The 22,631-nt window shown below is 51.7% G+C and overlaps 2 protein-coding genes across 4 annotated transcripts; both read right to left on the reverse strand.

Moving 5' to 3' along the window:
* Window positions 1-2: 2 nt before the first annotated feature.
* GNMT (glycine N-methyltransferase) lies at window positions 3-2,941 on the reverse strand. Its single transcript, XM_047732841.1, has 6 exons — window positions 2,588-2,941; window positions 1,607-1,734; window positions 1,046-1,162; window positions 690-832; window positions 462-583; window positions 3-377 (listed from the first exon to the last, which is right to left on the reverse strand). The coding sequence occupies exons 1-6, from the start codon at window positions 2,791-2,793 to the stop codon at window positions 206-208; spliced, it is 888 nt and encodes a 295-aa protein (XP_047588797.1). The 5' UTR covers window positions 2,794-2,941; the 3' UTR covers window positions 3-205.
* A 9,994-nt stretch (window positions 2,942-12,935) lies between these two features.
* On the reverse strand, window positions 12,936-22,200 carry CNPY3 (canopy FGF signaling regulator 3). 3 transcript variants are annotated; one of them, XM_047732838.1, is made up of 7 exons: window positions 21,934-22,197; window positions 17,460-17,583; window positions 16,872-16,942; window positions 16,685-16,815; window positions 14,036-14,158; window positions 13,658-13,775; window positions 12,936-13,301 (listed from the first exon to the last, which is right to left on the reverse strand). In XM_047732838.1, exons 1-7 carry the CDS (start codon window positions 22,094-22,096, stop codon window positions 13,087-13,089), a joined length of 945 nt encoding a protein of 314 aa, XP_047588794.1. In that variant the 5' UTR covers window positions 22,097-22,197; the 3' UTR covers window positions 12,936-13,086. The 3 variants fall into 3 exon arrangements, 2 of the variants coding, with proteins under 2 accessions (XP_047588794.1, XP_047588792.1); XM_047732836.1 differs by lacking the exon at window positions 16,872-16,942 and having other exon boundaries at window positions 16,685-16,781; window positions 21,934-22,195; XR_007128056.1 differs by lacking the exons at window positions 12,936-13,301; window positions 13,658-13,775 and having other exon boundaries at window positions 16,685-16,781; window positions 16,885-16,942; window positions 21,934-22,200.
* Between the last annotated feature and the right edge of the window lie 431 nt (window positions 22,201-22,631).

The raw sequence follows: 22,631 nt of genomic DNA on the forward strand, positions 1-22,631 counted from the left end.
CAGAAAACGAAAAAGGCACAGACTGTATTGCTCATGCTTCCATTTGCCCAAATCCCTACACCTACAGCAGCAGTCTGCCCCTCCCCACACCCCAGGATCTGTGCTGGGGGCTGCCCTTGGTATGGGACCCTCGGTCCCCACCTCCCCAGCCAGATCGGGCAGGGCCTGGGCAGAGGGTTGTAGGAGCTGAGACCACGCTCAGCGCTCAGTCCGTCCTCTTGAGCACGTGGATGAAATAGCAAGGAATGTAGGCCTGGCCCGGCTTGTAAGGCTTGAAGTCACCCAGAACGCTGTGCTGGCACTTGCCCCCGAAGGCTGCTCGGAGCAACTCCGTGAAGGAAGCCAAACAGTGTGGGTAGTAGGAGAGCCGGAACTTACTGCAACAAAGCCCCCAGGCAGCCATGAAGACTGGCAGCCTCAGCACCACCCCACCCCCACCCCCCAGGGAGCCCAGGGGCTACCTCAAGCCAGGGGAACCATCCTGGCCAGCCCCTGGCACCTGCACCGTATAGTCCAGGGTCACCATGTGGGCCTTGTTGTTCACAGTCAGCACAGACGTCGTGATGTCCTTGGTCAGGTCACTCTGTAGGTGGCGGGACAGGCTACATTAGCCTCTGCAACCACTGGAGGACCTGGACCCCAGGATGCCATCCCCCCCTCCTGGGCCTCCCACCCTCGGGGACCCCCACCTTATAGTAGATGTTCTTTCCTGGGGGTGCACAGCCTGTGCTGAGGATGTGGTCGTAGTTGCGATGGTCAATGACCAGCAGGCCCCCAGAACGCACCATGCTCGCGATGTTCTTCAGCGCCAGCCGGTGCTCGCTCTGGTCTCCTGAGCTCAGGGCGGGGGCAGAGAGGCTGCGTCTGCCAAGAGCCCTCGGGTCCAGTCTCCCTCCCATCTTCCTCCTCCTCCCTGGGGATACCGATGCCAAGGCAGAGCGGAGCAGAAAAGTCTGCTCTGACAGGAGAGCAGGCACCCAGAGGGTCTGTGGAAAGAGGCAGAGCTCAAAGCAGGGGCCAGGATCCAGGCCACACCCCCTCTCACCTTTGCAGTCTGGCAGGTGGGCAAAACTGTTTCCAAGGCAGATGACAGCATCGAAGCCACCCCCTGGTGGCAGGGGCACATCTTTGTCCAAGGTCATCCAGTTGGCTTCTTCAATGACTGGGACCATGAAGGGGAAGAGGGATCAGGGTGGCCCCATGGCCCCAGCAGTACCCACCTCCACCAAGTGCAGCCCTGCCTCAGTTTCCCCTTCAAGACACACGGGGTTCCCTATCCAGTTAGGGGGAGGGGGTCATTATGGGAATGGAGGGTGAAGGGGAGGAGGAGTCAAAGGGGGAGGAAGCTGTGATTGGGAAGAATGGCTCTGCGCTTCCCGGTTTTTATCTGGGAGAAGGGAGAAGACCCTACAAACATTAAAACTAGCTCCTCATTACCAGATACCTCATTCCGGTGCCTGAGCCTCCCTTTCCCGGGAAATGAAAGTAATTTTGCTGTCCCCTTAAGGAAATCAAGCACTCCAGACACAGGAGCTAAAGGAGCCCGGGGCAGAAAGTACTGCACCCTGGGGTGCTGGGCAGGGAGGGCCCGACTGGACCTGCGTACCCCACTTGTCGAAGGCTGGCTCATGCCTCCGGTTCCAACGCTCTTTAAGCGCGTACTTCAGCATCTTGTCACTGGCGTCTACACTGGTCACGCTAAAGCCCTCTTCCACCAGCATGATGGAGTCCACCCTGGGCAGGGCCGGAGGGGAGAGGCAGAGAGGAGCAGTCAGGGGGCCAGGGAAGGCAAGGAGGAGACCCTATGCTGGACACTTCCATCTCCTCCACTCGTCTTCTTCCACTCCTCTTCTTCGTCTCCCCAGGCCCTCTCCACCTACCTCAAATGAGGTTCCTCACATCCGTGTGTTATCACCAGGTAGCAACTTTCCCGTTTTGTTTTTTTAGCACCCATTCAGAGCCAGGCACCCTATCAGCGTGCACTAATCCTCCTGGCAACCCTGTGAGGTAGCTGGTGTTAGCCCCACTTGAGAGATGGGGCAAACTGACGACCCGTGCCTGGGGAGGTAGTATAGCCTGGGGGTTTGGAGCATCGGCCAGACCCGGACCCACCCAGGTCTGAATCTCCTCTCTACTAGGTAGAGGGCCTTCACTCCTCTGAGGCAGGTTTCTGACCACTGTAAACCGGACAGCATTCCCTAGCCCATGAGGTTTTGTGAGGACCTTAAACGCGGACCTGTGGACAGCTCCTGGCACAGCGCGTGGCACGGGCAAATATTGAACGAATGTTAACTGTTAACACTGTCCAAGGCCATCCCTGGGGAGCCATGCCAGAGCCAGCACCCGTGATAGCTTCCGCCGGTCTAGCTCCAAAGCCCGGTCGCCGGGTCGCCCCGACACGCCTGGCAGTCCCCACCCTGAGTCCCCACCCTGCAGTGCCCACAGCCCCCTCGCACCCTGGGTGCCCTCCGCCCCGCCTCCCGCCCGCTCTACCCCGCCGCCCGTCCCCGCCCGGCTTCGAGTCACCGGAGGAGGCTGCCGGACGAGCCTGGCCGAGGTCCCTCCGCCACCCCCCGCCCGGGCTCACCCGGTGCCGCAGGCCACATCGAGCACCCGCTGGCAGCCGTGCTGGCGCAGCAGCCCGAGCAGCCAGGCCTTGTACTCGGCCGTGCGGCTGCGGGTGTCCCCGATGTAGAGCTGCCACACGCGCGCCGCCTCTCCGTCCGCGTACTGGTCCGGGAGCCCTTCGGCCGCCACCCCCAGGGAGCGGGTGCGGTACACGCTGTCCACCATCCTGCGGCGCGCCTGGCCCGGCGCCGCTCTGCGTTTATATAGTCCGGCCCTGCCCGAGGCCGGCCGCCCCACCTGCCCAATGGCAGGTGAGCGCGGGGACACGCCCCTGCTGGGCTTGCCGCCCCGGGAGGGCACCACCCGGCGAGGCGAACCAGCCCTTCTCGCCTGCGGGAAGATCCCGTCCCCCCGGCGACCCCTTGGCGGGAAAGGGCCCGCCCAGCCCCACCCCCTTTAAGCCAGGCCTCTGGAGCACTCGGGAGGGGCCAGCAGAGGGGGCCGCGGTGAGATCGCCCACTCCACCGCCCCCTAAACTGGGTAGAGAGGAAAGAAAACTTGCCCGTCCACACCGAGTTCAGCGCCTCGGATTGGACCGTTCCCGGCGAAGGAAGATATTAGCATATCTAAAGAAGGACTGTCCGCTGAAGGAGGCCCGGGTCAGCCAGGAAAGGGAGGAATAGGGAGTATCTGGGGATAATGCTAGTCCGGCCACCCAAGTCCAGGAGCAGTTCTGGCCCAGCGGGTCATGGCCCACCCGGAGGCAGATGCTCATCTGCGGTGGAGGTAACGCTTAAGCTTTCCCCTGAGTCGGCTAAGGCGGGGTCGGCCCTTTCCTCCCAATTCTTCACTGACTGGCACCCTTCTAAGCACAATTTGCTGTTTGAGGCCCCTGTTTGAAACCCACCATCACCACAATAAATAAATAAATAAATAAATAAAGAATAATAACAAACATAAAAATAAAAATCTTAATTTTTTTCTTAAAGATTTTATTTTTTTAAAGGTTTTATTTATTTATTTGACAGAGAGATAGATCACAAGTAGGCAGAGAGGCAGTCAGAGAGAGGAGGAAGCAGGCTCCCCGCTAAGCAGAGAGCCCGATGCGGGACTCGATCCCAGGTCCCTGGGATCATGACCCCAGCCGAAGGCAGAGGGTTAACCCACTGAGCCACCCAGGTGCCCCTTAAAGATTTTATTTTTAAGTAATCTCTGCACCAAACATGGGGGTGAAAGTCACAATCCTGAGATCAAGAGTAGCATGCTTTACTGTGACTGAGCCAGCCAGGTGCCCCTAAAAGTCTGTTATTTTTAAAAATTTTTAGACGGGGGGAGGGGCAGAGGGAGAGGGAGAATCTCTAGGAGGTTCCATGCCCAGTGCAAAGCTGGAACTGGCTCCATCTCACAACCCCTGAGATCATGTCCCCAGCCAAAATCATGAGTCCGGCACTTAACCAACTGAGCCACCCAGGCACCCCTAAAAGTTTTGAATTTTTGTTTTAAGATTTTATCTATTCACTTATTTTAGAGAGCGAGAGTCTGCCAGAGTGCAGGGAGGGGCGGTGGGTGGAGAACAAGAGAAGGCGGAGGGCTGAGCAGACTCGCACTGAGCACAAAGCCCCACCTTCGGCTTGGCTTGTCATGACCCTGAGAGCAAGAGTTGGCCGCTGAGGGATGCCTGGGAGGCTCAGTCTGTTAAACTGCTGCCTTCGGCTCAGGCAGGGAGGCTGCTTCTCTCTCTGCCTCTGCCTGCTTGTGCGAGCTCTCTCTCTCTCTGACAAATAATAAAATCTTAAAAAAAAAAAAAAAAAAAAAAAGAGTTCGCTGCTGAACCAACTGAGCCAGCCAGGCGCCCCTAGAAGTTTTAATTTTGTAAACACTATCTGCTTTCGATAGAGGTACCCACAGGGTGGGAAGTCCAGGGTTAGGGGTGGAAAAGCTTGGTGCCCTTGCTGTTACAGTGCTTGCTGTCACTTCATAAATTGGCCGTTTGGCTTGGTTGGTGCACATCTACCCTTCTCCCCAAAGCAGATCTCATTCTAGGACAAGACCCTAAACTCAGGTGGATTCAGCAATATGATGCCCCCCAGTGAAGCCCAAGACAGCAAGAACAGCCTTCCCCACTATCTTTGCTGGGCTTCAGAAAGAGCTAGGTATGGAATTTAGAATGAAGGTGGCTCCCCTATGCTCACCCTTTCATTATCTGTAGAATCTGGGAGCTAGAGGAACCCCAAAGATTATATAATCTTTCTTTAAAAAAAAAAAAGATTTGGGGCACCTGGGTGGCTCAGTGGGTTAAAGCCTCTGCCCTCGGCTCAGGTTATGGTCCCAGTGTCCTGGGATCAAGCCCCACATCGGGCTCTGTGCTCTGCGGGGAGCCTGCTTCCCCCCTTCTCTCTGTCTGCCTCTCTGCCTACTTGTGATCTCTGTCTGTCAAATAAATAAATAAAATCTTTAAAAAAAAAGATTTTATTTATTTGACAAAGAGAGAGCGATCACAAGTAGGCAGAGAGGCAGAGAGAGAGGGGGGAAGCAGGCTCCCTGCTGAGCAGAGAGCCAGATGTAGGCTCTATCTCAGGACCCTGGGATCATGACCTGTTCTGAAGGCAGAGGCTTCAACCCACTGAGCCACACAGGCGCCCCTGCATAACATTTTTTTGTGATGGGTTTGCAGCCTTTAGAGGCTAACGGCCATACTCTCCATTCTGATAAGGAATTGTATTTAAATAGTCATCTTTTATTTAAATATTGATGCTTACAATTTTTTTTAAAGATTTTTTATTTATTTATTTGACAGAGAGAAATCACAAGTAGGCAGAGAGGCAGGCAGAGAGAGAGGAGGAAGCAGGCTCCCCGCTGAGCAGAAAACCCGATGCGGGGCTTGAACCCAGGACCTGGGATCATGACCTGAGCCGAAGGCAGCGGCCTAACCCACTGAGCCACCCAGGTGCCCCGATGCTTACAATTTTTAAGAAACATATAATTTTACCCACACAGCCATAATATGATTTTTTATTTTTTATAAAGTTTTTTTTTTTTTTGGACAGAGAGACACAGCGAGAGAGGGAACATGGCAGGGGGAGTGAGAGAGAGGGAGAAGCAGGCTTCCCACTGAGCAGAGAGCCCAATGTAGACCCCAGGACCCTGGGATCACGACCTGAGCTGAAGACAGATGCTTAACGACTGAGCCACCCAGGCACCCTATAGTATGATTTTTTAAAACAATATGAATACTAGTGGTAAATTTGGATCTAAAAAAAAATAAAGGTTTTGAGTAGCTTGAAGTATACTTTCCAACTTTTTTTGGTTTTTTAAGATTTTATTTGACAGAGAGAGACACACAGAGACAGAAAACACAAGCAGGGGGAGTGGGAGAGGGAGAAGCAGGCTTCCTATGGAGCAGGGAGCTCGATGTGGGGCTCAATCCCAGGACCCTGGGATCATGACCTGAGCCGAAGGCAGACGCTTAACAATGACTGAGCCACCCAGGCACCCCATCCATTTGAAAGAAAAGATTTTTGTTCTAAAGTTAATAATTATTTACTTTCTTTCTCATCCAGAGGCATTAAAAAATATGTCAACATCGTAAGACACATGACATTTCATGTACCTTTTTTCTTTCTTAACTTTTAGCCATCAAAAGCATGTTTTCTTCTCCTGACCTTAAATTATCGGGCCTTAATCATGCTTTCAATGACTACATTGAGTAGATGTGACTTGTTTAATCATTCCCCAAATCCTGAACATTTAACATTTTTCAAGAGAGTGAACACTTGGATAATTACAATCAAATCGTTTTCCAAATGGAATTTTTCTATTAATCGATAGTTACCCAAAACAAATGTTTCTACTCTTCTCTACATGAAGATGTTATTCCTTGATATTTAACAAGGTAGAAAATTTTATCTAAATGTTGTAATCATTAATTGACACCAAAACAGACCAAATAATTGCAGTCCTGCACCCCTAAAGTGTCATGTCCCCACGCACTGATGCAGACTGCAACTGCCTCTTGTTCTACCTGTTAGTTCAGCGAATTTTAGAGAAATTAAATGTGAGGCGTTGGGCTGTGGAAGAGACAATCACAGACTCTAAATCAATTTACAGTCTGACTTAACTGAAAATGAGAATAGAGGGGTTTTTTAAAATTAATTAATTTATTTATTTGACAGACAGAGATCACAAGTAGGCAGAGAGGCAGGCAAAGAAAGCAGGCTCCCCACCTAGCAGAGTGCCTGATGCAGGGCTCCATCCCAGGACCCTGGGATCATGACCTGAGCCGAAGGCAGAGGCTTTAACCCACTGAGCCACCCAGGCACCCCCAAAATAGAGGGTATTTTTAAAATGCAGTGCTTCCCTGGATTAGTTGAGAAGAGTAAATTCTTCATCCCCAAATGTGTGATGTTTTCCAAAAAACCTTAGCTTGGGACTATGGCTGGAGCTGGACCAAATCCCAGGCTATTCCAACTTGAGGACACATTAAAATCCTAGAATTGTGAAGTATGTACATACGATAACTACAAGTGAAGGGCATCCTGTTTTTGTTTAGATTCGGACGAGGTAGAAATTTTTCAGAGGATGGATGTCAGTTTCTAAACTCCAGTCCAAAGCTGCTGGAAGGAACCTCTTGTCTGCTATGTCTCCCCAGACTGCACACTAGGATGCTGGGGGAGGGGAGGGGAGGGGAGGGAAGCCACCCACCCACAGGGACTCTGCTAACAGATAGATCACGGTGGGTTCCTCTTTGGACTTTTTAATATACCATATAAGACCTAATTTGCTTTAATAAAGTCCTGTTAAGTGAGTGTAAAATTGATCCGTACATTGGTAGATTGCCACACTAATGAAAGGTCGCTCCTTTACCATTAAACTTAGTGTACCTGCAAGGATTCCACAAATGTTTAAGAAGAGAGGTTTTCTTTGACCATTTCATGCTTTGTTATAAGCAATTTTAAGGTGTGCTAAAGTCCAATAAGACCTCTTCAGTGCAAACCAATCTGCTCACTGAGCTCTTCTTCCACAAAAAAATGACACACTATTTGAGCCCTGGTAACAGGCTAAGTAAGCATTGCTTATTCAAACAACTGACTTAGCACATGCCATCCTGTCTTGATGTGATGAATGGTAAGATACCAAGACCACTTCAGTGAGTAATTCCTAACAAAATAAAAATTTGGCTTTTTGAGTGTTTTATTTGTTTTTAAAGTTGGCTCCATGCCCAGCATGGAGCCCAACATGGGGCTTGAACTCATGACCCTGAGATCAAGACCTGAGCTGAGGGGCGCCTGGGTGGCTCAGTGGGTTAAGCCGCTGCCTTCAGCTCAGGTCATGATCTCAGGGTCCTGGGATTGAGTCCCACATTGGGCTCTCTGCTCAGCAGGAAGCCTGCTTCCCTCTCTTTCTCTCTGCCTGCCTCTCCGTCTGCTTGTGATCTCTGTCAAATAAATAAATAAAATCTTTAAAAAAAAAAAAAAAAGACCTGAGCTGAGATCAAGAGTCAGAGGCTTAACCAACTGAGCCACCTGGGTGTCCCTTGTCTTTTTTCTCTCCTTTTTGAACAGAGAACCTTTTACATATTTATATATATTTAGGGGTGGTGGTGGTGATAGGTGTTGCCATCCCTGGAATTGGTAATGGGCTCAGCCTGCTTCTCTCCCTTCTCGATGTGTAACAACACCTCCTTATAAAGAATCAAAATCGTTTTCACAGAAGTTTAAGTTCTGTTGGCTGGGACAACCTTAGTAGATGGAGAATACAATTTTAAAGAATGAATAAGTTAGGGTTCCTCTTCAAAAAACTAAACAGGAGCCAGCCCTTGAAGGGCCCCTGGCAGGCTCAGTCAGCAGAGCAGGCGACTCTTGACCTTGGGGTTGTAAGTTCGAGCTCCACATTGGGTGCAGAGATTACTTTAAAAAAAAAGGGGGGGGCGCTTGGGTGGCTCAGTGGGTTAAGCCGCTGCCTTCGGCTCAGGTCATGATCTCGGAGTCCTGGGATGGAGCCCCATATCGGGCTTTCTGCTCAGCAGGGAGCCTGCTTCCTCCTCTCTCTCTGCCTGCCTCTCTGCCTGCATGTGATCTCTCTCTGTCAAATAAATAAATAAAATCTTTAAAAAAAAAAAAAAAAGCCAGCCCTTGAGAGCAACATGAGGGTCAAGCTGGCTTTCAGTCACACACAACTGTAAACTCTGAAAAGGGAGAAAGGTTTGAAAGTTATCTTCCTTGGGGTACCTGGGTGGTGCGTCTGCCTTTAGCTCAGGTCATGATCCCAGGGTTCTGGGATGGAGCCCCACTTTGGGCTCCCCATTCAGCGGGAAGCCTGCTTTTCTCTCTCACTCCCCCTGCCGTGTTCCCTCTCTCACTATGTCTCTCTGTCAAATAAATAAAATCTTAAAAAAAGGAAAAAAAAGAAAGTTATCTCCCTCATTGTATTCTCCACATTGAACTCTGAAGACTGTAGCTGCCTGCTTTCTAGAAGAGAGCCATGTAAGGGGGTTTAGTGCCCAAGCCGGCCCATAACTGCAGGGTGCTATGGCACTGTGGCTCTCTCCCAGACCACCAAAGCCAGTCCACCAGGGGCTCATACCCTGCTTGGGCCACTTACAGAATGTGACCTTAGGGAAGTTACTTAATCTTTCTGTGCTTCATTCATTCAGCAGCTACTTACTAAGAAGCTACTCTGTGCCAGGTACTAGACTAAGTGCTGGGGATAGAACAGTGAACAAAACAGACAAAAGTCCCTGTTCTTTTGTGGTGGGAGAGGTGTCTGTGGGGAGGGGGCACTGGTAATCAAGTTTTTCAGGAGCTGGGTGCTCGTGACTCGGGCAGTTTGTAAAAAAACAGTGAGCTGTATGCTTAGGTACACTTTCCTGTATGTGCTTTACCTCAGTAGTTTTTAGGAATCCCCGGGCTTCCAGCCATAGCTATGGTAAAGCAGTACGTAAAGCACAGAGAGCCGGGCTCGTCGCAGGGCCCACACGCAAAATCCACCTGCTATTCTTGCCACAGAACTCCTTAGAACAAAACGGGCCATCAGGGGACGCTCAAGAGGGATTCAGCAGCCTTTGCTGCTAGGCACAGCCCACGGAGCCTTCTTCTCAACCAGTTAGGAGAGGACTGTGCATCTGTCACCAAAAAAACAGGCTTTAAGACAAAAAAAGGCGGGGGGGGGGGGATACCTGGGCGGCTCAGTCGGTTAAGCAGCTGCCTTCAGCGCAGGTCATGATCCGAGTCCTGGCACCAAGCCTCACATCGGGCTCCCTGCTTGGTGGGGAGTCTGCTTCTCCCTCTCCCACTCCCCCTGCTTATGTTCCCTCTCTTGTTGTCTGTCAAATAAATAAAATCTTTTAAAAAATAGAAGAGGCATTTTGCTCTTACTTGAGAACTCAGGGGCTGCAGGGCCGTTGGGGACACGTGGCCAGCTGTGTGCTGCACAAAGATTCCGGATCTGAGGGGCTGTCATTCCTATTGCAAATAGCATGGATTTGCCAATTTATTATTATGTTCTGGCGGCCAAGTGTCTTATCCTCTTAAGATTTATATTAAATACATGACCTTCTAACAGATGGAAGTCAAAGGTGTGAAGAGCACGGTCTTCTAACTCACAAAAAAAGATACCGCGTGGGAATCACATCCAGAAACTGGGAAACAGAGGATACCGCTTTCTAGAAATTGCCCTTTAAAATGAATACAGAGGAAGGCCTGGGTGGCGCAGTCGGTTAAGCTTTCCACTCAGATCATTATCTCAGGGCTGCAGGATTGAGGCCCTCGTTGGGCTCCACACCGGGAGAGGGGCCTGCTCAAGATTCTCTCTTTCCCTCTCTAAAAATAAACTGAAAAATAAATAAAATGAACACAAAGTCCTTGGGCAGCTGCCCCTGAGACTTCACTCCCAGAAACTGGCTTTCTAGTTGGTTCATCAGCCTTTGCAGTTCTGGATGATGGAAGTTTCTGGCACAGACTGATCCTCTCTGGATTCTGACTGGCTGTGCCTCTGAGAACAAGACCCTGACACTGACTTCATGGAGGTCCTGCTGCCCGCTCTTTGCACAACACCCTGTGCTCCTCCTGCTGGAGTGGGCTCCAGCTGACCTCATCTTAACAGCTTTGTTAGACAAGCAGGTCTCTAAGCCACCAAATCTGAGATGGGCCCAGACATCTGTCTGTTTAACAGGCATTCCATGTGACACTCATGTTCAAGTGAGTTTAAGAAACCCTGTTCTAACAGGATTTCCAATAAGGGGACTAAAATCTGGTTAACCTGAGCTCAGCCAGACCCCTCCCTCATCTCATGGAGAGATGGGGTGTGGGAGAGCAGGAGGCAGTAGGCAGGTTTGGAAAGGTCTGGATGTGTGGTGGGGAGAGGAAAAGAAAAACCTGGGGAGCTGGATCTCGCCTCTGGCTCTTCCAGGCTGGGCCAGGGAGGCAGTTGTCTGCTGGGGTAGGTGGGTGGAAAGCAGTGCGTGTGCAACACGCCTGGCCCTTTGGGGGGTAGGGAGAGGAAGGTGCTATCCACAGCAGCCACAGGTCAAAGAGCAAAGCAGTCACAGCACCATCTGCCCTCTGGTCTGGGACCAGGCCTCGATTGGGCCACTAGGCCTACACCCCAGCAAAGGGATAGGTCTTTGTCCTATCCTACTTTAGGGACCAGTGAAGCTCTGGGTACGTACATAAGCCAGGCACTCAAGTGTGGTGTGTTAAAGACAGAACAGGGGTATCAGAGACTAGCCACAAAATCCTACAGTCCAGGGGGCTGCAAACAGTTCCCCAGCCCTGAGCTCCAGCCCCCAGAGTCCAGGGCAGGACCCGAGTCTCTGACTGGAATCTCACGGCCCACAGAGCCTTCAACAGGGGCAGGTGGGGGCAGTGGGGCTAAACTCAAGAGGAATGATACTCCAGGGACCTTTCAAAAGCCTCACCAACCAGAGGAAAACAGCTCCCAGTTTGCTCCACCCTCTCTGGCCCTGGCTGTCCCACCTCACAGAAGAAGGCCTGAGCCCAGGCTACAAGGGCGCCCCCTCACCCCCAGTTAGTTCAGATCCTGGAGCATTTCCCTGGAGCGCTCCACTAGGCCCAGGCCAGAAGCATGAAGGGGTCTGCGGGGGTGATCCCTGGGGGCCAGGTGGGGGCATGGTACTGGCAGGACCTCCTGCCACTGTCTCCTTCTAAGAAGCCATAGCTCCTTCCTCCTTTACTTTGGGAAGAGGTTTACTGGTAGGGGTGGAGTTGTGGCTAAGAAGCCAAACCAGTTTAATGTGGGTCACACCGCCAGTACCAGGTGGCAGCCATGGGGTAGTGGAAACACAACGGACCCAGAGGCTGAATCCTGAGTGCCCCGGGTACATTTAACAGCAGGACTTTGGGCGTGTCACTTCACTTAAGCCTCAGTTTTGCCTTCTACCAAATGAGGCTAATGGCACCCACCCCACAGGAGTTGTATGGGTTCACATTAAAGCCCAGGGAGCCGTGTACAGTTGTCATTACCACTGTTATCCAGCACCCTGATCCCTGCCCTCGGGGCAGAATGGGGAGGTACCTGGGCCTCCTGCAACTTCTCCCTGAGGCCAGGCTTCCTGCTCCTCCCTGCTCCCAGAGAACACGCTGGAACCTGCACTGGGGGACTGGAGTGTCCTCCCCTCCGGGCACAACAATTAGAAAGAGCGGAGTGCTAAGTTGTGGTCATCAGGGAACAAGGTTCAAGATCAACAAGTAGAGCAAATGGAGATGGGAAGGAGGGCGGGATCTGGTGGGGTCATCAGTAAACAGTTTACACAACAAATGGGAAGGCCTTCTACGAGAAAGGAGAGGATGGAAGGCAGCCAGGTGCCCAGGGCACAAATGAGGCCTCTCCTGGCCTAGGGAGCTCAGGGAGTCCAAGGCAGCTGAGTGGGCAGCTGAGAAACAGTCCAAAGCCTTGTGCTGGGCCACGTCGCAAAACAACCCGGGCCTCCCTGCACTTCCTCAGAGAGACAGGCCAGCCTCAGTGATGGGAGGATGGGAGCTGCCTCTTCGTCCTCGGCCCCCCAAGGCTGGAAGGTAAGGGGCAAGAGCAACAAGGCCTCCAGGCCCCTCTGAGGAGCTGGAGGGGACTCAAAAATTGGAACAAAAAAGGCCAAAAGGTTTTTACTCTGTGAGCCCTGGGGAGGGCCGGGCAGAGTGCCAGGTGTCCACAGGAGGGGTGAGCAGGGGTGGGGTGGCCTGTAGTCTTGCTTCCCCCTCAGGGAGGAGGAAGGGGAGGTGAAGGCTGGGGTGCCCTCCCCATGGGCCCCACACCTGCCCCTCCAGAGTTCACATTGGAGTCCCCCGCAGGCGGGAAATCGAAGGGCCTGCCTGAAGCTGGGGTCAGGAGAGCCGCTTGGCGGAGGGAGGAGGCGAGTTCTTCCCTGGCCCTGTGTCTTTCCTGGTGGCAAGCCACCCGGCAGGGAGAACCTGGAACAGGACAGCTGTCCGCCAGCCAGAACGGGGTCCCGGATTCCTCAGGTTCCAGGTCAGGGGTCTCGGTTCAGGGGGTACTGGGTTAGGCTCAAAGCTCATCCGGGGGGCTGTGTGTGAGAGGGGACGCCTTCTGGATGCCCTCATCCTCATCGGGGCTGGGGTCTTCCTCCAGGCCACCTAGCTCCTTCCTCTGTTTGCTGCCGCCGCCCGATGCCTTGACCCTGCTGCTCTTCTTTTTAGACTTCTTCCCTCCCAGGGCGGCTGTGTCCCCCTTCTTGCCGGACCACTGCTCTGCCAGGCAACCTGGGGTGAAGAGAGACACCCGCGACGCGACGGATTGGTTTGCTGGGAGCAGAGCACTGACGGACAGGGGGGGATGAGGGTGGGGGCGGGGACGCGGAACTGGCACCCCACGGCAAGTCCCTGCTGCCTGCCTCACTGAGGCCCTGGAGGGGTATCTGCGTCCCCTTCCTGTGGTTCTGCACCTGCTTTCAGTACCTCTTATTCCCCCCTGTCCCTTCAAGCTCCCCAAGGGCAGAGCTGCGAGGATGCCTTCTATTTCATATTTCTTTTCCGTCCTCATACCCACCTCCCCTGAGGGGGAGCGAGCAGTAAAACGGAGGGCACAGTGCCCTGCCCTCTCCCGCCATCACACTCACTGGTGTCCTTGCCCTTCAGCACGTGATTGGCGCAGAGGAACTGAGTCAGGTCTTCCTCCTGGTGGTTCCTGTACCAGTCCTCGATCACCTCCTCAAACTCTTCCACCAGCACGTCGCACTACGAATCACAACACGGTGCATTGGCAAAGCCCCAGCACTGACTCTCTCCCAGGGGAGCTCAGCTGAGTCTCACAACCCACCGCAGGCCAGGCAGGTGGCTGTGATTCACCTGAGAAAACTGAAGCTGGAGAGATGAGACAACTTGACCAAAGCCCCCCACCCCACGCCCTCAACTCTTGGTGGCCTTCTCAGCCACAGACTTGGTCCCCACGCTCCCCTGTGAGGCAGGGCAGCCTCTGAGGGCTGAGAGGCCTGTACCTGCTTCTTGAGGTCAGCCACCTCTGCAGAGGTCTCATTCCACAGCTCGTAGGGGATATCCATCACCACCTTGACCCCTTTGTGGACCAGGTTGTGCAGTGTCTCAAAGGTCTCAGACATGCCCTGGAAGAGGCAGTGGGTCTGAGTGGCTTAGAGCGTTCTCCACCCCCTACCCTCCTCTCCGGGTAGGGCCGGAAGCCCGACCAGCCAGCTCTGAGTCAGGGCCCTCCAAGGCTTCTCATACTTGACTTCACCTTCCTCTCCCCTCTTTCAGGCCTGCCCCCCACAACCCCTACACACCTACACACACACACACACACACACACACACACACACACACACACACACACACCATGGCTCCCCACACCTCAACCTTCCAAAAAGGACTGCTGTTTGCCTTTGGGCCCTTTGAATGGATACTACTTTTCCAGGAATTAAGTGTGTCCTGGCTCTTTCCTCTCACTGTGCCCAGGAACACTCCCTCATGTCTAGACCCACTGCCTACTCTGGCTTCTTCCTGGGGCTTGTGTCTTTCCTGGGTCGGAAGGGGGCAAGTGAGGCGGTGAGGACGCCTGGCTCTGCAAAAATATTTCTGCCAGCTACCTAGGTCTTCTCTCCAGAGACTCCATCTGTACACTGTCCACTTCCTCTTTCTTTCCAGAGGCGATGCATGCAAATACAAGCAAATCCACATACAAATGTATCGTCCTCTCTTGCCCCCACCTCTTATACAAGTGGCAGTAGGTGTCAGCCACACTATTCTGTCCTTTGCCTTTTTTACTGACTAACAGACCTTGGAGACAGTATGAATTCAACTCATAAAGAGCCAACCTCATTCTTTGTTTTGTCCACCGAATGGCCGTGTCAATTTATTTAGCCACCAGTGAATGAGTAGAGTGTTTCTAACTTTATTGCTGTAGACAACAGTTTTAAACATTTTTATATTAAAGCAAAACACGGATTTATTACTAAACAGAGTACAAAATTCGTACAAATTTTATTTTATTTTTAAAATATTTTATTTATTTACTTGTCAGAGAGACAGAATGAGCAAGGGGAGTGGCAGGCAGAGGCAGAGGGAGCAGCACACTCCCAGCTGAACAAGAAGCCTGATGTGGACTCAATCCCAGGACTCTGGGATCATGACCTGGGCCTAAGGCAGACACTTAACTGACTGAGCCACCCAGGACCCCTTTATTTTATTTTTTTATTTTTTATTTTTATTTTTATTTATTTTTTAAAGATTTTATTTATTCATTTGACAGACAGAGATCACAAGTAGGCAGAGAGGCAGACAGAGAGAGAGGAGGAAGCAGGCTCCCTGCCGAGCAGAGAGCCCGATGTGGGGCTCGATCCCAGGACCCTGGGACCACGACCTGAGCCGAAGGCAGAGGCTTTAACCCACTGAGCCACCCAGGCGCCCCTATTTTTTTATTTTTTAAAGAGGCTCCACTCCCAGCATGGAGCCCAATGCAGGGCTTGAGCTCACAACCCTGAGATCAAGACCTGAGCTGAGATCAAGAGTCAGATGCTTGGGTGACAGTCAGTTGGGCGTCCGCCTCTTGGTCTTGGCTCGGGTCATATTAGGGTTGTGAGATCGAGCTTGGCACGGACCCCTGCATCAGGCTCTCTACTCATCAGAGTCTGCTTGAGACTTTCTCCCTCTCCCTCCTTCCAGTGCGCACATGCACTTGTGCTTTCTCTCTCTCAAATGAATAAATCTTAAAAAAAAAATTTAAAAATTAAAAAAAGGAGTCAGCCACTTAACCAGCTAAGCTACCCAGGTGCCCCTAAATCTTAAAGATAAAGTCTAAGATTTCTGCTGCTTAAGACTATCCCTCTAGGTTCCCCAGGGATTTCTAACTAAAAGACTCCGAGAAAAGGGTACTTAGGTGGAGAACTATGTGAGGCAAGTCTCTTACCATACGGACCTGGCACTGAAAATGTTGAAGCAAAGAACTGTGGGCCTTGTGCTCATTCTTCAGGGACAGAGGCATTTGTGCACCGAGTAAGTGCATTAAATGTCACACAGGAACCCTGACAGAGGTCCAGGTGAGTGCCCTGTGGGCCTTAAGGGATAAGGTGATCACTGCCGCCCTCAACCCTGCTGTGTCTTCTGACATCTCCTCTAAACCCCATAGCACTGCACTCTGAGCTCTCCCTGAGTCAGTGGTCAGGCCTCCCAGGGTGGGGGCCGGGGGTGTTGCATTTCGGATGGGGAGGGTGAGAGAGGGCCTGGATGGCCCAGCTCACTTGCACCTGGGTGGCTCAGTCATTGGGCATCTGCCTTCGGCTCAGGTCATGATCCCGGGACCTTGAGATCAAGCCCCACATTGGGCTCTCTGCCTGGCAGGAGGCCTGCTTCTCCCTCTCCTGGTCCCCCCTGCTTGTGTTCCCTCTCTTGCTATGTTTCTGTCAAATAAATAAATAAAATCTTAAAAAAAAAAAAAAAAAAAAAAAGGTACCTATTGCCACTGGAAAGTCAGGGCACTCAGGAGGTGAGAAATGCAAACAGCAGTCCATAAAGATCGGGACAAGGCCAAGGACGGAAGCTCCCTAACCAGGATCTTCAAGTCACAGCCACACCAACAGACCACTTAGATACATGCAAGGCCTTGCCCCGTGGGGAAGGACAAGCACAAATCCAACCTTGGCAAACCGGTTGCTGCCGGTCCTCTCCTTGTGCAGGCTGTAGTCCAGGAGCCTCTTGCAGATGGTCTCAGTGACTTCGATTAAGCGTAAGTCCCTACAGAGACAGGAGCACAAGAGGGACTGAGCTCCTCTCCCAGCCCCAGCAGGTTAGTGGTCCGTCCCTCCAGCCCTGCTACCCCAACACCTGCGCATCTCACCAAAGGGAAGTCAGAGCTGGAAGGAAGATAGGTCATCTGGTCTGGGGGCTCTGAAATGCTGGAACACAGACCAGAGAGACAAAATGTAACAGCTCTATGGGAAGGCATCCTTTATAAAGCAAAATGATTCAATATTTAGATGTTTTTCTAAGGCAAAATGTATTAAATTTTGATGTCAAAATATTTTATTTTGAAAGGATGATCATGGCTGATGAAGGTTTTTTGGGAGCTTATTTTTAATATTTATTCCTGGTAAAATTAAAAGTGGATAATCCTATGTTATCAATTTTTTTTTTAAATTGCATTGGCCCATGAAATCCAAGAGTCTGGGATGAGATAAGGTCGAACCATCTTGCTTTGACAGAGTCTTTGACAAGTCTGAGGCTCAGTGGAAGGAAGGGATTTATGAAGATCCCACAATTAGTTGGGGTAAAACCAGCGGGCAAACTCAGGTGTTGGTGAGAACTGCCTCCCTTTGGTGGGTTTGCCTGGCTGGGAGGGAGAGGGAATTCCATGCCACCGAAACCTCTAGGAACAAAGTAGTCCAGGCCAGTGGGTACCCCCGCTTCACTTACGACTTGGTGTATTTGACACCGGAAGCCTTCCGATCCAGGATGCCATAGCCTGTGTCGATCACCTCCTTGGTCTTGCCTGTCTCCTCAAAAGCAGACTTCAGCTCCACGGCGACATATTTACACACTGGGGGTGGGAGACACAGCACAGCCCACTGAGCCTATGTGAGTCTGACAGGAAGGAGCCAGCTCCCAGCCAGATATGCCATGGTAGGTGCCTCTCCAGACAGGGTCAACACTCAGGGCAGGGAAGGAGTTAGCCCCAGACCACCACGTGGAGGTCACTGGGTGACACTCGGCTCCAAGATTCGCTGCTCCCTGTCCAGTCCCGGCCCTTATCCTACTGACTCCATTTTTCCCAGTTGCTTCCTGCCCTCCCACCCCCTGTAATCATTTTAAATTTTCAAATATATAAAAAAGCTGAATGAGTACGAGTAATTATACACCTTCCACTCATTTCAACAGTTTGTTCATGATCTGCCCCAATCTCTCTCCAGTATAAGATATAAAATAACAGGAAAATACAGTAATATAGCTCAACAGCATATACACTGTTTTTGCTAAACTATTCTGAAAGTAAGTCGCAGACAACATGACCTTTCACCCCTCAAAATGTCCTCACGCATCTCTGGAGAACAGGGATTTTCTTCTACCAACCATAAAAACATACTAATCCTCGGAAAATGAACAATAATTCCCATATCACCTAATACTCAGTCCGTATTCAAATTTCCCCCATTGTCCCCAAATGTGCAGTCTGCCTGTTTTATGACTTGATTTCATATGCTGTTCTGGCACCACTGCTCTGCGCCTACCAAGGTCATCTGCTCCATCCCCTCCAAAGGCCTTGCTCCCACCAGCTCTGTTACATTCATCCTCTCGTTTCCTCTTACTCTTCCTCGGTTACTAAGCAACCCTTGTGTGCCAGGCACTGTCTGGGGATTCACAGCTGAAAACAGGTTCCTCCCTGCTACATACAGTCCAATGGAGTTATCGCCGTGCGTAAGGAGTGTTGCCACTGAAAGTGAGATTTGCCCTAGGCCCTGGGAGAGCGCTTCATGCCTTCTATGGGCTTTTCTACCCATTCTCCCAGCCTCACTTTTATTATTATTATTTTTTAAATATTTTATTTATTTGAGAGAGAGTGAGAGACAGAGAGAAAAAGCATGAGCAGGGGTAGGGAGGGAGGGAGGGGCAGAGAATCTCAAGTAGACTGAGCCCAGAGCCTGATGTGGGGCTCAAACTCGGAGCTCAGGGCTCAATCTCATGACTCTGAGATCAGGACCTGAGCTGAAACCAAGAGTTGGCTGCTTAACCAACTGAGCCACCCAGTGCCCTACAACCTCGCTTTATTTTTTTTTAAAAAGATTTTTATTTATTTATTTGAGAGAAAGAGAGGAAACAGAGCACGAGGTGGGGGGCGGGAGAGAGAAGCAGACTCCCAGCTCAGTGGGGAGGCTGACACAGGGGACAATCCCAGGATCCTAAGATCAGGACCTGACCCAAAGGCAGACGCTCAACTGACTGAGCCACCCAGGCGTCCCACAACCTCACTTTATAAAACATCCTCCTGGGGCACCTGGGTGGCTCAGTTGGTTAAGCGACTGCCTTTGGCTCAGGTCATGATCCTGAAGTCCCAGGATCAAGTCCTGCATTGGGCTCCTTGCTCTGCAGGGAGTCTGCTTCTCCCTCTGACCTTTCCCTCCTCATGCTCTCTCACTCTCTCAAATAAATAAATAAAATCTTTAAAATAAATAAATAAAATAAAAACCTCCTCCTGGGGCACTGGTTCTCCCTCTGCCCCTCCACCTACTCATTCTCTCAATGGCTCGCTCTCTCTCAAATAAATAAATAAAATCTTCTAAAAAAATAAATAAAGCCTCTTCCTTCTGCAAAGCTCTTCTGGGCCCTCCCCCGACCTGTTCTGATTTCATCTGGGTCTCTACAGGATCCATGTTCTAAGAGCCCTTGGTCACTTTGTGTCTCCCCAACTATAAGGGTACACAAAGTGAGTATCACGTATTGGACTCCTTCTGTATTCCTCTAGTCTGGGACTCTGTTAAATACTTAAATACTGCCAAGAGACTGTGATTGTGGTGGAGCAGCTTCTGATGCCTCCGAACAAATATGATCTGTAGGCTAAATGCCATTAGTATTGACATAATGCTGACAGCAGAATTTGGTAGAAGACCAATTTACCATCAAAAAAACCCCCCGGAACCAAAAAACAAAAACAAAACCATCCCCTGAAGGCTTGCTTGGTAAAATTTTATAACATACACATTTAATAGATGGCTTGGAGAACTTGGAACACTTGAAAAATTCCACGTGACCTCAGAGTCTGCCACGAATTGAGGTGGTTCACCTCCCTGGCTCTCTAGCCAGGAACACCTGTCCCCCTCCCCCTCTCTGTTCTGCACTCTGGGTAAGCTCATCATCCTTCTGGCTTTTGCCCCCTTCTCCCACGCCCTCAATGTGTAGGATTCCAGGCCCTGGGGAGCTGGAACCTCCTTTCTCTCTTGTGCCCATCAACCACAACCCTGCTTCTCAACTCTTCCAAATCTTATTTCAAGACTCCCTCTGAAGATCCCACCCAGAACTAGACTTGGAGGAGACTCATGGCACAGACCCCAGACTCTCATGGATACCCACCTACTCTTTTTCCAGGAAGGTCCTCCTTCCTCTGTGCCAAGGCCTATTTTACTCAGGCTTTGGAGCCAGGAGGCAGGCTTTGTGGACCAGACACAGTCAGAATTTAATAATAAAGGTACAACAATGATAAATAAGAGCAAATACACTATTAAGAAGAGCCTAAGAGTTTGCCAAGCCATCCTGTAACTGAAAATCCCTTTAAAATTAATCTTTATCGGGATGTCTGGGTGGCTCAGTCAGTTAAGCGTCTGTGTTCAGCTCAGGTCATGATCCCAGCATCCTGGGATCGAGTCCCCAGTCAGCTCCCTGCTCAGTGGGGAGCCTGCTTCTACCTCTGCCCCTCTCTCTCTCCACTGCAACCTGCTTGTGCCCTCTCTCTCTGACAAATAAATAAAATCTTTAAAAAAATAAAAGAAATTATTCTTTATCTATTACCTACAAAATGAGGCTGGACTAGAATGGTCTCTAGGATGTTTGCCAGCTCTGTGCTTCTCAGTCTGTGAATGCCTCCTAAGGGAAAGAAATGTGAGGTTCTCAGGCTATGAGAATAGAAAACAAAGAAAGGAAGTGAAACCCCCAAACCATACCATATAGGTTAGGACTAGAACAAGAGTGAAAGGAAAGCATCCCAACTCTCTCTTCCTATTTATGGAAGAGATGGGCAAGGTACAGGCTAGAACCCACACTGCGAGCCCTCCCAGTGAAGTCGGCTCATTTCATCTTTCATCTCTCAAATGAAAGGATTATGTGTCCCAATCCACCCCATCCCCACTTCCCAGTGCTTAGGGAACATCTGGCCTGCTGTACGCTCTGAACTGGGATGAAACGGATTTATAGCCAACTTTCGGAGGGGTCTGGGGTTATGGAAATGGCAAGGAAGGAGTGACTGTGAAGGTTTGGATAGAAAAAAGAAATGGTGTGCCGGTAGGGGAGGTGCGGGGATGGCGGCGGGGGGGGGGGGGGGGGGGGTGCAGGGAGAAAAGGTAGCCCATTCATAGTCCTGCATCACTGGTTTGGGTGCTGGTGGTCTTTTTCTCTCTCTGAAGTTCTATGCCTCCATCCCTGTATCTTTGGGATACACTTTCTCCTGATTCCTAAAATCCTCCTCCCTCACCAAATTCTCCCAGACTAGATCTACTCTTATCCCAAAGTGGCCCTATTTTTCTACCCATAGGCCTCAGACCCTTCTCCTTCCTCCACACCCACCCGCAGCCCCTACGTGTTTGTCTTTATTTCAAAAATATTCCCTGGATGCCCACCAGGCACTGTGTGAATAAATATCTGAGACAAGGTCCCTGTCCTCGAGGAGCTTAACGCTAGTGGTGGAGTCTATCAATTACACAGATAGCTTGTGGTGAGGGCCCTTCCTAAGGACAGTCATACGGACCTTTTCAGTTCCTCAAACTTGTCCTTTGCTTCTTAGCCTGTAGGCCTCTGCATCTGCGGTTTCCTGAGAGACTCCCTCTTTTCATGTCTCTTCGCCCAGCTAACTCCTAATTACCGTTTGGTCCTCCGGTACTAAATCCTGACTTCCCTCTCCACACAGCCTCTCCCCACCCCCCCCACCCCCGGCCCCAGGCTAGATTAGATGCCTGGATCGTAACTGCTTCTTCTGCACCGGCTTGAGAGCTCCAGGTGACCCAGACCTGATCTCTTGCCCCGCCCCCCGCGTCCCCAGCGTCCAGCACAGTGCCAGGCACACAGTAGCTTCAGTGAATGAAGAGGATCCTCCTGCTCAGGGAGCCAAGGCCCTTCCATCCCCCCACCCGACTCCGCACGCCCCGCCTCTCTGGCGGGATTCTCCCCGCGGGCCCCGCCCCCTCACCTTCGCATTTGCTGGGAAGTCGAACCCAGTCGGTCTCCTCGGCGTGCGCCGAACCGGGGCCCAGCTCCGGGGCCGGCAGTAGCAGCAGCAGCAAGAGTAGCAGGGAGAGAAGCAGAAGACAGCGGGGCCCGGGCCGGGGCGCGAGCTCAGGCAACGGCTCCATGGTCCAGCCGGACCCGACCCCAGCGGACCCTGCTGCGCTTCCTCCCGAGGCGCGCGCTGGGCAGCTTCCCGCAGCCGCTTCCGGGACTGCACACGTGCCTCGGCGTAACCAGGGCAACAGGGAGCCCCCCGCCCCCACTCGCTGCTGCCTCCGGCCACCTCGGCCCGCCCCCAGAGCCCAGGAAGGCCCGCGGACTACGCAGCCAATGGGCTTTTCGGGGCTTGCCCTACAGCGAATGGGAGGGCGATCTTTTTTCAGTCTCGACCAATGAGAGAGCTCATGGTGTCCTCAGTGACCTATGGCAGCATCTTTCCCCACCCATTAACGGATGTTCTGGGAGGGCCTGGAGGACAGGACGCGGAGGCGGGAAGCAGCGGTCTGGCCCTTGAATGGGAGGTCCGACTCTTAAATCCTGGTAGAGGTGCGGAAGGCAGTCTTCTCGGCCTTCTCCGCCTCCTTGCACGTCACTTCACTCCTGGGGTCGTAATGCAGCAAATACTTATTAAGCACCTGTTTTTAAATTTTGTTATTATTA

This window comes from Lutra lutra, chromosome 6 (genome assembly GCF_902655055.1).
Source record: "Lutra lutra chromosome 6, mLutLut1.2, whole genome shotgun sequence".
NCBI classification, from domain to species: Eukaryota; Metazoa; Chordata; class Mammalia; order Carnivora; family Mustelidae; genus Lutra; species Lutra lutra.

Coding starts and splice junctions, on each gene's coding strand:
- GNMT (XM_047732841.1), bottom strand. CDS start 2,793: ATGGTGGACAGCGTGTACCGCACCCGCTCCCTGGGGGTGGCGGCCGAA. Junction 1,735..2,587: donor GATGTGGCCTGCGGCACCGG/GTGAGCCCGGGC, acceptor GGCCCTGCCCAG/GGTGGACTCCATCATGCTGG. Junction 833..1,045: donor CCACCTGCCAGACTGCAAAG/GTGAGAGGGGGT, acceptor CCCTGAGCTCAG/GAGACCAGAGCGAGCACCGG.
- CNPY3 (XM_047732838.1), bottom strand. CDS start 22,096: ATGGAGCCGTTGCCTGAGCTCGCGCCCCGGCCCGGGCCCCGCTGTCTT. Junction 17,584..21,933: donor ACTTCCCAGCAAATGCGAAG/GTGAGGGGGCGG, acceptor TCCCACCCCCAG/TGTGTAAATATGTCGCCGTG. Junction 16,943..17,459: donor GGTGTCAAATACACCAAGTC/GTAAGTGAAGCG, acceptor TCTGTGTTCCAG/CATTTCAGAGCCCCCAGACC.